At 44.0% G+C, this 13,587-nt stretch overlaps 1 protein-coding gene across 1 annotated transcript in view; it reads left to right on the plus strand.

The window, feature by feature from the left end:
* Positions 1-13,587, plus strand: part of PTPN23 (protein tyrosine phosphatase non-receptor type 23) — a 190,485-nt gene that overhangs the window by 97,880 nt on the left and 79,018 nt on the right. Inside the window, exons 14-16 of the mRNA XM_033931921.1 lie at positions 2,146-2,211; positions 9,720-9,865; positions 10,502-10,819. Coding sequence (XP_033787812.1) covers positions 2,146-2,211; positions 9,720-9,865; positions 10,502-10,819 — 530 coding nt within the window. The remainder of the gene's footprint in view (positions 1-2,145; positions 2,212-9,719; positions 9,866-10,501; positions 10,820-13,587) is intronic.

Genomic DNA, 13,587 nt, shown 5'->3' on the forward strand with positions numbered 1-13,587 from the left:
GCGAGCGCTAGAACTTTACACTACGAAAGGGAATTGGTTAAATCATTTTCCCGCTGCCCCTTGCTCTCTCCTGCTTTCTCTCCTCTTCTGTTTCTATCCTCTGTCTCCTCTCCTGGCTACTAATCATTTCTATAGCGCTACTAGACATACGCAGTGCTGTACATCAAAACACAGAAGAGACAGTCCCTGCTTAAAAGAGCTTACAATTGAGTCAAGACAGACAAATTGCACAGAAGGGCATGATAATACCTTAAGTGTTCATGATACTTTGTCTCTTTCTGGGGCCTGCTCATGGTTATAAATGTTTGAACACTATTTTTACTTTTCCTCCTTAGTTTTTTGTTTTTTTTTCTTTCTCCTTATATATCGGGTGGTGCAGATAGTGAAAACAAGGCCCATAGTAAGTGAAGGAAAGCAAGCTACTACTTACCTCTAGTAGTGCTTATTTCTATAGCACTACTAGAGGTATGAGGAGAGATATGATTGAAGTGTACAAGATCCTGAGCGGAGTAGAACGGGTACAAGTGGATCAGTTTTTCACTTCATCAGCAGTTACAAAGACTTGATGGCACTCGAAGAAGTTGCAGGGAAATACTGTTAAAATCAATAGGAGGAAATATTTTTTTCACTCAGAGAATAGTTAAACTCTGGAACACATTGCCAGGTTGTGGTAAGAGTGGATAGTGTAGCAGGTTTTAAGAAAGGTTTGGACAAGTTCCCAGAAGAAAAGTCCATAGTCTGTTAATGAGAAAGACATGGGGGAAGCCACTGCTTGCCCTGTATCAGTAGCATGGAATATTGCTACACCTTGGATTTTGGCCAGGTACTAGTGACCTGGATTGGCCACCATGAGAACGGGCTACTGGGCTTGATGGACCATTGGTCTGACCCAGTAAGGCTATTCTTATGTTCTTATGTTAAATTATTCAGCGCTGTACACATTATATGCAGATGCTTTCTCTGTCTCTAGTGGGCTCAAAATCTAAGGTGTTTTTTTGTAACTAGGGCAACGAAGGGTTAAGTGACTTGTCCAGGGTCAGAAGGAGCCGCAGTGGGAACTGAACCCAGGTTTCCCCAGGATCTAACCATTAGTGGGCTGCTACTCCATTCCAGCTGTTTTCCAGGCAGCTTGGTGCACGGATAAAATATTGGAATTTCACCTAATCATTCGGATAGGAAAGAGGTGGGATATTGGGAGAAAAGAGCCTTATATGTTTTCCATACTGTCCAGTTATACAAACATTTACACCTTGTGTTTTGAGCCTCAAGAAAATATCCTTGATACGGGTAAATCCAATATGCCATGAGGATAAGTCTAGAACCCTCGCAGGAAGGAAGATACCAACTTTGAAGTGGACCCATTAATTCTTCCAAATAAAACACAATTTATTCTTAAGAAAAAAGTAGGAAAATTGACTGTAAATCCTATCCAATAATGTTACCAAGAAGATGGTGTTTTTCTGGTTGTGACCTGAAAATGATAAAATATTACAATCCAAGAAGATAGCTAAAAACTATTTTAAAATCATTAAGTCTTTTTTATTATTTATTTTTTTTTTTATTATTTTTATTTATTTCATAATGCATATGAATATATCAATAATCTTAATATATTTGTATGAAATTCTGTTACGGGAAGGGATGGGATGGTTTCTATTTAATAATAATTGTTTTGATATTAGGTGTATTACATAATATTCAAGATATTATAGAATATAAATATGTAATGAAATGTTATATTTAATGTGTTCTATGAGAGTTAATCAAGTGTGTATTTATAAGTTCATATGATTTTATCTAATACACTTGTTGTAATATGCAAAAATTAATAAAGAATAAAAAAAAAAAAAAGACTTTTTATTTATATATAGTTTTCATAATTTCAGGTCACAATCTTGAAAATACCCATATCCAGTAGTATTCAGTATCATAACCATGTCCTAAAAATCATTCTAGACCTTTTCTGATATTTTCTACATCTCATTATAGAGAGCCTCTTTAGGAAAATGAACTCTTTTTAGTTCGTAGTCCTCATGGCTGTCATGGGCTCTCCCTTTTTTGTTAATGTGATTGAACTTGTGACTGAAATGTGGACTCATAATGGAATATTTCTTATACCTAAGGTTTTCTTTCATCTTTTACCAGTGAGGAAAAAGCCAAGCTGCTCCGAGAACAGATGTCAAAAATCGATGCCAAGAATGAAATACTTGAGTAAGCGCTGGTTTATAGTTTTGCTTTTGTTTGATTCCCATTTTTTTCTACTCGATTAGTTTTAAGTATTCATTTACATCATTCCCAGTTCTTGCAGCCCTACCTTCTTTCTATGCACACGCCCTGAGCTTGTTATCTTCCTCCCCCACCATGCTAATCAACGCAAGAGGAGGAGAAGAGCAGCTGTATGTTGGGCCACGTTTACTTCTCAAAACAAAAGACGCTGTGGAGACGGATGTTCCTGATGTAGACTTTATTGATCGGCAAGATAATCCACAATGTGATAAACAAGGAGGACTTAACACGGTCCGTGTTTCGACCACAATGTCTTCCTCAGGGGTCCCAAAGGAGTCCTTTCTTGGATCTTGTGGATTATATAATCGAAGATCCTTCAGGACAACTGTTGAGGTTGTGGGAGGCGAAAGGCAGTATCGTGAATCGTCTCTTCCTCTACTTACTACTTATGGGGTATTTAGGAAACACCTAAAAACATATCTGTTCCTGAAATATTTAGGCAACTGACCTGTAAAATCTTAGTCCACAATAACTGATCTCTAAAGCTGTTTATCACTAGCTCTTAACTCTGTTAATTCTACTCAATCTATAGCATCTTTTAATCATTGTAAACCGCATAGAACTTCACGGTCCTGCGGTATATAAACTGTTATTATTATTCTTCTTCAAAAATCCTGTCCCTGCTTCTAGGCCTTGTGATAACCTCAAGCTTGAAATGGAGCGAGCATAACTCGTGCTTGTGTTTTAAAATGACTTTGCAAAGAACACGATCTCTTTAACCTCAACAGTTGTCCTGAAGGATATTTGATTATATAATCCACAAGATCCTTGAAAGGACTCCCTTGGGACCCCTGAGGAAGACATTGTGGTCGAAACATGGTCCGTGTTGGGTGGGTCCTCCTCATTTATCACATTGTGGATTATCTTGCCGAACAAGCAATAAAGTCTACATCAGGAACATCAGTCTCCACAGCGTCTTTTGTTTTGGATTGTCCAGCTTTCTGTGGACACACTGAGTCAATATTCTTGATTGCCCATGTTTACTTTTAGCACCTGATTCCAATTGCTGAATTTGAACCATGGAGCCGTACTATGTCTCATGGCTCAAACCAGAGACCAGAGTGAGTGCAGTAGAGGACGAGAATGTGTCCAGAAGAGCAAGCCACTGTCCTTCTCCGCCTCTTGTGCTGGTTCTGAGTTGCACAGTGGGACAGATTTCCCCTAGAAGTAAACATGTATAACTTTCCTATAAGGAAATAAATACTGCAGGATACCAGAAGATATGGGAAGAGCTACTTTCATAAACATGTAGACCGTGAGGTACAAAGTCAATACAGACTTCCCAGGAACTATCTGGAAAACACCAGAATGGCGTGGGTTGGAGGCAAAAGGTTAGCAGCAATACTTAACCCACTATCTGGATTAAATAATTTTATCCGGATAATTATTCAGATTAGCAGTTTGAATAACACTGCTATGCAGATATTCAGCGCTGCTAAAAAAAAACAAACTGGCAGCATCAGAACCTTTCCCCTCATCCTCTATAATAAAACCATAAGCGTGCATGCGCACTTAGGAGGCGTGATCCCTGACAGCGTGCTGTGTGCTTCCGTGCCGTATTCTATTTGCGGTGGCTTGAGGCGCTTGCAACAGCTTGTGGCACGTGCAGCGATTTCAGTGGCGGTGGCAGTTTGACTCCTGTGCTGCCGCTGCCAAGATGCCTCTTCACCCCCAGACCAGCAAAAACAGGAGCCATGGCATTTGCTAGACCAGCCCACTTCGATAATGCGAGGTAGGCGAGCTTAGCAAAAGCCCCAAGGCTGCCCTGGCTAGCGGATGCTGGACAGGGGGATCAGGGAAAGGAGAAGGGGTACTACTGGACAGGGGGGGAGATAAAAGAAAGGGAGAAGGGCTACTGCTGGAGAGAGGGAGCAGGGAAAGGGTGGTGGTGATGGACAGCCGAGGAGAAAGAAAGACAGACAAAGCGGCCAAGGAGAGAGAGAGAAGAAAGAAAGACAGACACACACATCTATTCTAGCACCCGTTAATGTAACGGGCTTAAAGACTAGTTATAAATATTTGGTGATACTTAATTTCATGAACATTTAGAAAAGTGCTGGATAAAATGATTATTTATCTGTCAGCAAGAACCACGGCAGTATGCTGACATAACATTGGATCTACCTAACATTCATAAAACTGCAGGAAATGTCTTGCACTGTTTTCATATTGTAATGGCACTTGTATTGTTCTCTGAAGACACCCCAAAAGACCTCTAAACAATGTTGAAGTCAAACAAACGATGAATCTTTATTCGGAAGGAGTGTTAATAAGGAGAACTCAATGCTGCTGTGTTGTCAAGGAATGATTCCAATCGTTTATGCTAGTATATCTACTAATGTCTCCTGTTCAAAGGCTAACTTTAGATCAAGAGGATCTTGTACATTTGAAAAAATGTTTACTCAATCATAACATATAATATCAGAGGTGGAGACTGCGGATCTTAAAGTGTTCACTGTCAATTACCAGAACTAATCTTGGTATATTGACCTTTCTGGTGAACTATCATTGATCTAAGTCCATCCACTTTTTTCCTTTTTCTTTTTGTTTTTTTATATATATACTATGTAGACCTCTAATTATTACTGTTGTTCTTTGTGTTCAATAATATTATTTAATACTTAGCTCAGATGTTACTTGTCGCACGACTGGCTGACTTTGACTTGTTATGTCGCCCGACTGGCTGGCTTTAGTCCAATTGACTGACTTTGACGGAAGATCTCCGTTTCGCTCTTGTTCCTTACTAAGAGCTTCTTCAGAATTGAGCACGAGTCTTTCTAAACACAAAGAAACAAAATATTTTATGTTCCTTATTTAATGTCTTATTTTATAAAAATCTCTCTTGTTCTAATAGTCTAAGAAGGCTTCAGGAAACCGTCCTCTATATTTATTTTAAATGCCATGTTGCTTAAAGTTTCACTTACGATGTTGCTTTTATGCCTCAATGCTTATGTATCTTACTTAGCCATACTACAAAGGTTTTCTATGTCTGATTGATTTGCTTACTGTTTGAAGTGAACTCCGGTGGTTTTCTGCTAGTCTTGTAACTTTTTATGATTTTTGAGTCCTCGATGCATTGCTTGCTCTGGTTTTTGACGGCGTTCGATGTCATATCCGCGCCCCTTCCCGGAAGGGAATGCTTTTGTTTTATATGATCTCGTGTATACCAATTGTTTTTTCATTTAATGTTACGCTGTTTTGAATGCTGATTTGTTAAATTGTGTTTGATTGTGTTTATATTATCTGTGTGATCGTTGTCTGGGGGAAGTACTTTCCGATGTTGAAGAGCCTTGCAAGGAAGCCTGCATCAGAAGTCAACATAAACCTTAATAATAATAATAAATTTATATACTGCAGGGCCGTAAAGTTCTATGTGGTTTACAAAAAATTTTAAAAAATTACAACAGATAACTTAAGTGAAACAGACTACTTGCAAGCAACATCAAGAGAGAAGTGGACAAGTTTTTAAACTAGGAAGAAGGGGAAAGCCGACAGTTGACCGAGAGAGTCGATGGTTTGGGAGCTGGTATACCCGGAGGATACTGTGCAGGAAGATAAAGGGGAAAACTCACCGGATCACAGGCAAGACAGATCGAAAAGGACAAAAGAGGGAAGGAAATGCAAGAAAGGAACAGGCCGCAAACTCAAGTGAATGTACACGAACGCAAGGAGCCTAAGAAATAAGATGAGTGAATTAGAAGCTATGGCACAAAAAGATAATGTGGACATCATCGGCATCACGGAAACATGGTGGACCGAGGAAAACGTCTTGGACACAATGCTACCGGGATACAAACTATACCGCAGAGACAGAATGGCTCAAAAAGGTGGGGGCATTGCCATATACATCAAAGAGGGAATTGAATCTACTGGAGAGAGCATGCCACAACAAACGGATAAGTTAGAGTCTTATGAGTCAAAATTCCGGGAACAAATGGGCTGGAAACGAAGATCGGCATCTATTACCGACCCCCAGAGCAATACAAAGAAATTGATGGAGAAATGACGGACGAGATTGAACGCAATTGCAAGGGAGGCAACACAGTTATCATGGGTGACTTCAACTATCTGGGAATAGACTGGAACTTAGGCACCCCCGGCTGCACTAGGGAGACCAAGTTCCTGGATGCTGTAGGCGATTGCTTCCTAGAACAACTTGTCAAGGAAAATACAAGAGGAAATGCAATTCTGGACTTAATTCTAAATGGACTGCGAGGACCGACACAAGATGTAGAAGTAGAAGGGACGCTGGGAAATAGCAGGGGCAAAACATCGGTCCAGAACGACGGCCACGACACTGAACTTCCGAAAAGGGAATTATGAAGGGATGAGGCTCAAGGTAGGGAAGAAGATTAAGAAGAGGATAAGCACTGTAAAAACGCTAGAGCAAGCTTGGTCCCTTTTTTAAGTACACAGTCACTAAGGCGCAAAATCTATATATACCGCGTATCAACAATGGATCCAAGAGGAAAAAGAACAAGGAACCAGCGTGGCTAACTGTAGCAGGGAAGGAAGCGATCAGAGACAAGAAAACTTCGTTTAAGGAATGGAAAAGGTCAAAAACGGATGAAAACTGGAAAAAGCACAAACAGCATCAACGAAGGTGCCATAAAGTGGTAAAAGGGGCCAAAAGAGACTACGAGGAAAAAATAGGCAAGGAGGCGAAAAACTTCAAGCCGTTCTTTCGATATATTAAGGGGAAATGATCTGCGAAGGAAGCGGTGGGACCATTGGATGATCAAGGAATAAAGGGAGTGCTAAAGGAGGACAAAGCCATCGCCGATAAACTGAACACGTTTTTTTGCATCTGTATTTACCAAAGAGGATATACACAACATACCGGAACCCGACAGGCTATATGCTGGAAGCGAAAATGGGAAACTGACAGGGTTAACAGTCAGTCTAGAAGAGGTATGCAGGCAGATTGATAGGCTTAAGAGCGACAAATCCCCGGGACCAGATGGCATCCATCCGAGGATCATTAAGGAACTGAAAGGGACTATAGCTGAACTGCTTCAACTAATAGCCAATCTGTCAATCAAATCGGGAAAGATTTCAGAAGACTGGAAGGTGGCGAAAGTTACGCCGATCTTCAAAAAAGGTTCGAGGGGAGATCCAGGAAACTACAGAGTCTGACCTCGGTATCGGGAAAGATGGTAGAGGCGCTGATAAAAACCACCATCATTGATCACCTTGACGGACACAATCTGTTGAGGACCAGTCACCACGGCTTCAGTAAAGAACGATCTTGCTTGACGAACTTGCTGCACTTCTTCGAGGGAGTAAACAGGCAGATAGACAAGGGTGACCCGGTCAACATATTGTATATCTGGATTTTCAGAAGGTGTCCGTCAAGGTTCCGCATGAACGACTACTTCAGAAAATTGAGAGCCATGGAATAGAGGGTGAAATACTCACGTGGATTAAAAACTGGCTAGCGGATAGGAAACAGAGAGTGGGGGTAAATGGACAATACTCGTAATAGAAGAACGTCACCAGTGGGGTGCCGCAGGGTACCAGTGCTTGGACCCATGCTCTTCAACCTATTCATAAACGATCTGGAAATGGGTACGATGAGTGAGGTGAGCAAATTGCGGACGATACGAAGTTATTCAGAGTAGTGTAGACACAGGGAGATTGTGAAGATCTGCAACGCGACATAACCACGCTTGAGAAATGGGCAGTGACATGGCAAATGAGGTTTAACATGGATAAGTGTAAGGTAATGCATGTCAGTATGAAAAATCCCATACAGAATACAAGATGTCCGGGGCGGTATTTGGAGAGACCCCCCCCCCAGGAAAGAGACCTGGGAGTACTGGTTGACAAATCGATAAAGCCGTCTGCACAGTGCGTGGCGGTGGCAAAAAGGGCGAACAGAATGCTAGGAATGATTAAGATGGGGATCATGAACAGATCGGAGAAGGTTATCATGCCGCTGTACAGTGCCATGGTACGCCCTCACCTGGAGTACTGCGACCAGCTCTGGTCACCGTACATGAAGAAGGACACGGTACTACTTGAAAGGGTCCAGAGAAGAGCGACTAAAATGGTTAAGGGGTTGGAGGAGTTGCCGTACAGTGAGAGATTAGAGAAGCTGGGCCTATTCTCCCTTGAAAAGAGGAGACTGAGAGGGGACATGATCGAAACATTCAAGATAATGAAGGGAATAGACTTAGTAGATAAAGACAGGTTGTGCACCCTCTCCAAGGAAGTAAAAGGGGATAGATTCCGTACAAACGTAAGGAAGTTCTTCTTCACCCAGAGAGTGGTAGAAAGCTGGAACGCTCTTCCGGAGTCTGTTATAGGGGGAAAACACCCTCCAGGCATTCAAGACAAGGTTGGACGAGTTCCTGCTGAACCAGAACGAATGCAGGTTAGGGCACTGGTCTTTGACCTGGGGACTGCTGCGTGAGCGGACTGCTGGGCGTGATGGACCACTGGTCTGACCCAGCAGCGGCAATTCTTATGTTCTTACAACTTAAGTGAAACTTTATTAATTTATACTTCATTTATTTTAATGTTTCATTGAAATTGCCTTTGTTTTTATTAAGGTTTATGTTGACTACTGATGCAGCCTTTCTTGTCGACAGCACAGCCATGTCAAGTCGTCCTTATTAACTGTTCTTCTGCATAGAGTCATTGTTTGTTTAACTTCAACATTGTTTAGGCAGTGGCTCCCAACCCTATCCTCTAGGATCACTGTCCAGTCAGGTTTTCAGGATAGCCCTAATGAATATACATGAGAGAGATTTGCATATAATGGAGGTGACAGGCATGCAAATCTGCCCCATGTATTAGGGCTATCATGAAAACCTGACTGTCTGGTGGTTCCCCAAGACAGGGTTGGGAACCACTGGTTTAGAGGTCTACTTTACGGAGAGGGTGGTGGATGCCTGGAATGCGCTCCCGAGAGAGGTGGTGGAGAGTAAAACTGTGACTGAGTTCAAAGAAGCGTGGGATGAACACAGAAGATTTAGAATCAGAAAATAATATTAAAGATTGAACTAGGCCAGTTACTGGGCAGACTTGTACGGTCTGTGTCTGTGTATGGCCATTTGGAGGAGGATGGGCAGGGGAGGGCTTCAATGGCTGGGAGGGTGTAGATGGGCTGGAGTAAGTCTTAACAGAGATTTCGGCAGTTGGAACCCAAGCACAGTACAGGGTAAAGCTTTGGATTCTCGCCCAGAAATAGCTAAGAAAAAAAAAAAATTTAAATTGAATCAGGTTGGGCAGACTGGATGGACCATTCAGGTCTTTATCTGCCGTCATCTACTATGTTACTATGTTTTTGGGTGTATACCTCTGTGAGGTTTTCTCCTATACTGTTCTGAATAGTTTAGAGTTGATCATTGCTTCTCTAGGATATGAGAGGTCAACATCCATGTGATTTCTTTATGGAAATTGGTGATGGTTTCTTTCTTTCTCTGTAGGCAGTTCATAGACTCTCTGCAGCTGGATCCAGAGACGGTGGATAACCTGGATATATACAGCCACATCCCACCTGTGTTGATGGAGAAATGTGCAGCTCTGAGCGTCAGGCCAGACACTGTAAAGAACCTAGTCCAGTCCATGCAGGGTAGGCACTGCTTTACTGACTCTCCTGGGCTTTCTCACTCATAACATCTTCTAGCTAGAGAATGACACGGTGAGAAAAGTCATCACCGTCCCCGTCCTCGCGGATAACCATGGGAAACCATCTTCATGTCACTCTTTAAGGTGAGAGGGAAGAATCAGAGCATGAAGGGCCCAGCCACTGACCCTCAAGCCTTTGCATTGAAGAATGCTGGTGTAGAAGGACTGAGGTTGAGAAAGACACTAAAGAATGACATGGGATGGTTAGAACATAAAACCATTAGCATTGCAGCTCCTGATTGGTGAGGCCTGACTTTAGTACAGGAAGAGGCGTTCGGAGCATACAGTGAGTGATTTCCTTCACTCACCAGCACTCCAGCTGCCCTCTCCTGCCTGCCCTTTGCGGTCAGAAAATACTGCGAATGAGCGGGACCGCGAACTGCGAATTCGTGGGGGAGTGCTGTGTATGTCTAGTAGCACAATAGAAATGATTAGTAGCAGTACTTTTTGTGGTTGGGGGAGTAGCATTTATAGCAAAAAAAAAAAGCAGAAATTAAAAAAAAGCCAGACTAATTTTTGTAAACTTGAATTTTAGATGATTTTTCCTCCATCCCTCTTTCTCTCTCGCTTGTTCTTGTAGTCCTCTCTGGGGTTTATACAGACGTAGAAGCCTCTCTCAAAGAGATCAAAGACCTCCTGGATGAAAATGAGTTGCAGGAGAAGAGGCTGCAGGATATGGTGGGGAGGCTCTCTCAGCCGCAGCCCAGCAGCCCGCCCTCTGCTGGAGTCGCCGAAGTCAAAAAGGAGTGGGCCAAGTACATGGAGGTGCACGAGAAGGCAAGCTTCACCAACACCGAGCTGCACAAAGCCATGAACCTGCACATCGGCAACCTCAGGCTGTTGAGTGGCTCTCTGGAACAGCTTCAGGCTGCCCTGCCCACTCCTGTACTCACCGAAGGTAAAGAACACCCTGTGCATGGCCTACAAGTTCAAGTTCAATTTATTTGATATACTACAAGGGGAAATCGAAGCAGGAAGCGGTTTACAATAAAAGTTTAAAATAAGTAAGTTTAAAAATTTAAAAAGGGTAGGCAACATAAAATACAGTTATGGTCTAACATTTTTACTGAAGGAATAAAGTAAATATTCATTTGTATATTACATATAGATATTCATTACAAATGATTTCACACATTTTGAAAATTCTGATCCATATATTCAATACTATTATTCCTCCAAACGTTTTTATATGACAAACCCTAATCCCTCCTTTCACCCCCTTTCCTTTCCCTTCCGCCCTCCCTCCTTCCCATTACCCCCTCTCTCCCTCCCAACTAGGAAATAAGAGGAAAGAATAGAGTCGGTAGGTTACAATAAAGAAACAAGGATGGGGAAAGAGAAGGTGTTACAGTGGCACTGCTCCAGAACTGCTGAATCTGGCTGTGTCAGGGCACCAAGAGTTCATACCCTTTGAAACATAGAGTATGACGACAGAAAAGGGCCGACGGCCCAACAAGTCTGCCCACTCAAGAACCTTCCCTCCCTCGAGATTCCATCTATTAAGCATTCCTCTTGAGCGACCCCCCCCACCTGTCTGTCCCATCGTCCCTTGAAGTCTAGAGTGTTACTGGCCTCGACTACCTGACGTGGAAGGGCTCCTTTTACGAAGCCGCATTAGCGGCTTTAGCGCATACAACTTTTAATCACGCGCTAACCCCCACGCTAGCCGAAAAACTACCGCCTGCTCAAGAGGAGGCGGCAGTGGCTAGCGCGGCCGGCGGTTTAGTGCGCGCTATTACACGCATTAAACCGCTAACACGCCTTCGTAAAAGGAGCCCTTAGTATTTTGTACAGTTTCCTCGTGAATCTCATTAAGTTTGTGAATTAAGCACTGGGAGTTGAACAACCAATGGTAAGCTAAAAAAATGAAAGAGTTTGTAATGAGTATTAATGTTTATCCCAGGACAAGCAGGCAGCATATTCTTAACGTATGGGTGACGTCACCGACGGAGCCCCGGTACGGACCTTTTTAACTAGAAAGTTCTAGTTGGCCGCACCGAGCATGCGCGAGAGCCTTCCCGCCCGACGGAGGAGTGCGTGGTCCCCAGTTTCTTCGTTTCCGCGGAGCGAAGAAGTCGCATGTTTTTCAACGGCCTTTGAAATCATTAGTTTGCCTTCCCGCTCGCGTATTTTTTCCGAATTTCTTCCTTTTTTCCCTTTGGATTACTTTATTTTTCCTTAAAAAAAAAAAAAAAAAAACTCGTCGAGTTTTCTTTATTTTTTCGAGCCGGCCCCGGCGGGGCCTGTTGTCACCATACAGGCCTCCGGCTTTGATTTTGCGGAGGCCGTGTTTCCCTTCATGCCCCCTCAACCGGGTTTTAAGAAGTGCCAGCGGTGTGCACGCCCGATCTCTCTCACAGACCCGCACAATTGGTGCCTCCAGTGCCTGGGTCCAGAGCATCGGGCTGACACCTGCACCCGCTGTGCTACGCTTAAAAAGCGCACTTTGAAAAATAGGCAGATCCAGCAAAATATTTTGTTTGGTACCGGATCTGCCATGGAACCTGCCGCGACGTCGACGGCACCCCAAAAGTCGGCACCGACGACGTCGACACCACCGGACCCTTCCTCGGGGTCGTTGGGCCCAGGTAAGCCGGCTAAGAAGCCTTCCACTTCCCTCGAGCGCCCTCCTGCCACGGTTGCGACACCGGCCATTCCGGCGCCGCACCGGCCCCGCAAACGCTCCGCTCCGATCTCGGTGAATGCCTCATCATCGGCCTCCTTATCGCCGGAGCGTAGAGCGGCACCTATGGTACCGAAGAAGAAAAAAGCGGTACCGGTGCCTCCCCTGGATGACCGCATCGCAGCCATACTCCAAACACAGTTACAGGAGCAGCTGCAACAACAACTCCAACAACTGTTGCTGGCACCGCACCTTCCGGTACAGGACCGGTCCGAGCCTCGCACTGTCCCATCGGTGTCGACCCCCTCGGTACCGACTAATACCTCCATGCCGGTGCTCTTGGCCGAAACACCTACGGTGCATACCCGTGCTACTGCCGACCCTGTCCGGTCCCAGGAACGACATTGGTCTTCCTCACCCGGTACTGCCTCGGTGCGCTCAGGCAAATCTCTCTCAAAGACCCGCCATGCCGAGCCCTCCACGCCGATGTCTAAACGTACGCACCCCGACGTTAGGGACCCAGACTTGTGGGAAGACTCCCCTCACGGTACCGAAGAGGACGCTTCGTCAACCAACGAAGAACCCTCCATGACCGACACCGCCTCCAAACCAGAGCAATCCTCTCTCTAAATTCCTTAGGGAAATGTCAGCAGCTCTTTCCATCCCCTTAGAGTCCGACTCTAAGAAGTCTCAGGCTTTCCTCGATGCCCTAGACTTTGAGCAACCTCCCAAGGAATTTCTAAAGTTGCCTGTCCACGACATCTTACGGGAAACTTTCTATAAGAACTGGGAGACTCCCCTCACTGTTCCCGGAGCCCCTCGTAAATTGGATAGCTTGTACCGGGTTATCCCAATCCCAGGGTTTGACAAACCTCAATTGCCCCACGAGTCCCTCCTGGTGGAATCTACTTTGAAAAAATCTCAGGGTTCCAGTGTATATGCCTCCACCTCTCCTGGCAGAGAGGGAAAAACCATGGATAAATTTGGTAAGCGCCTTTTCCAAAATTCCATGCTAGCCAATAGAGCCAACAACTACACCTTCC

This window comes from Geotrypetes seraphini, chromosome 2 (genome assembly GCF_902459505.1).
Source record: "Geotrypetes seraphini chromosome 2, aGeoSer1.1, whole genome shotgun sequence".
Lineage (NCBI taxonomy): Eukaryota > Metazoa > Chordata > Amphibia > Gymnophiona > Dermophiidae > Geotrypetes > Geotrypetes seraphini.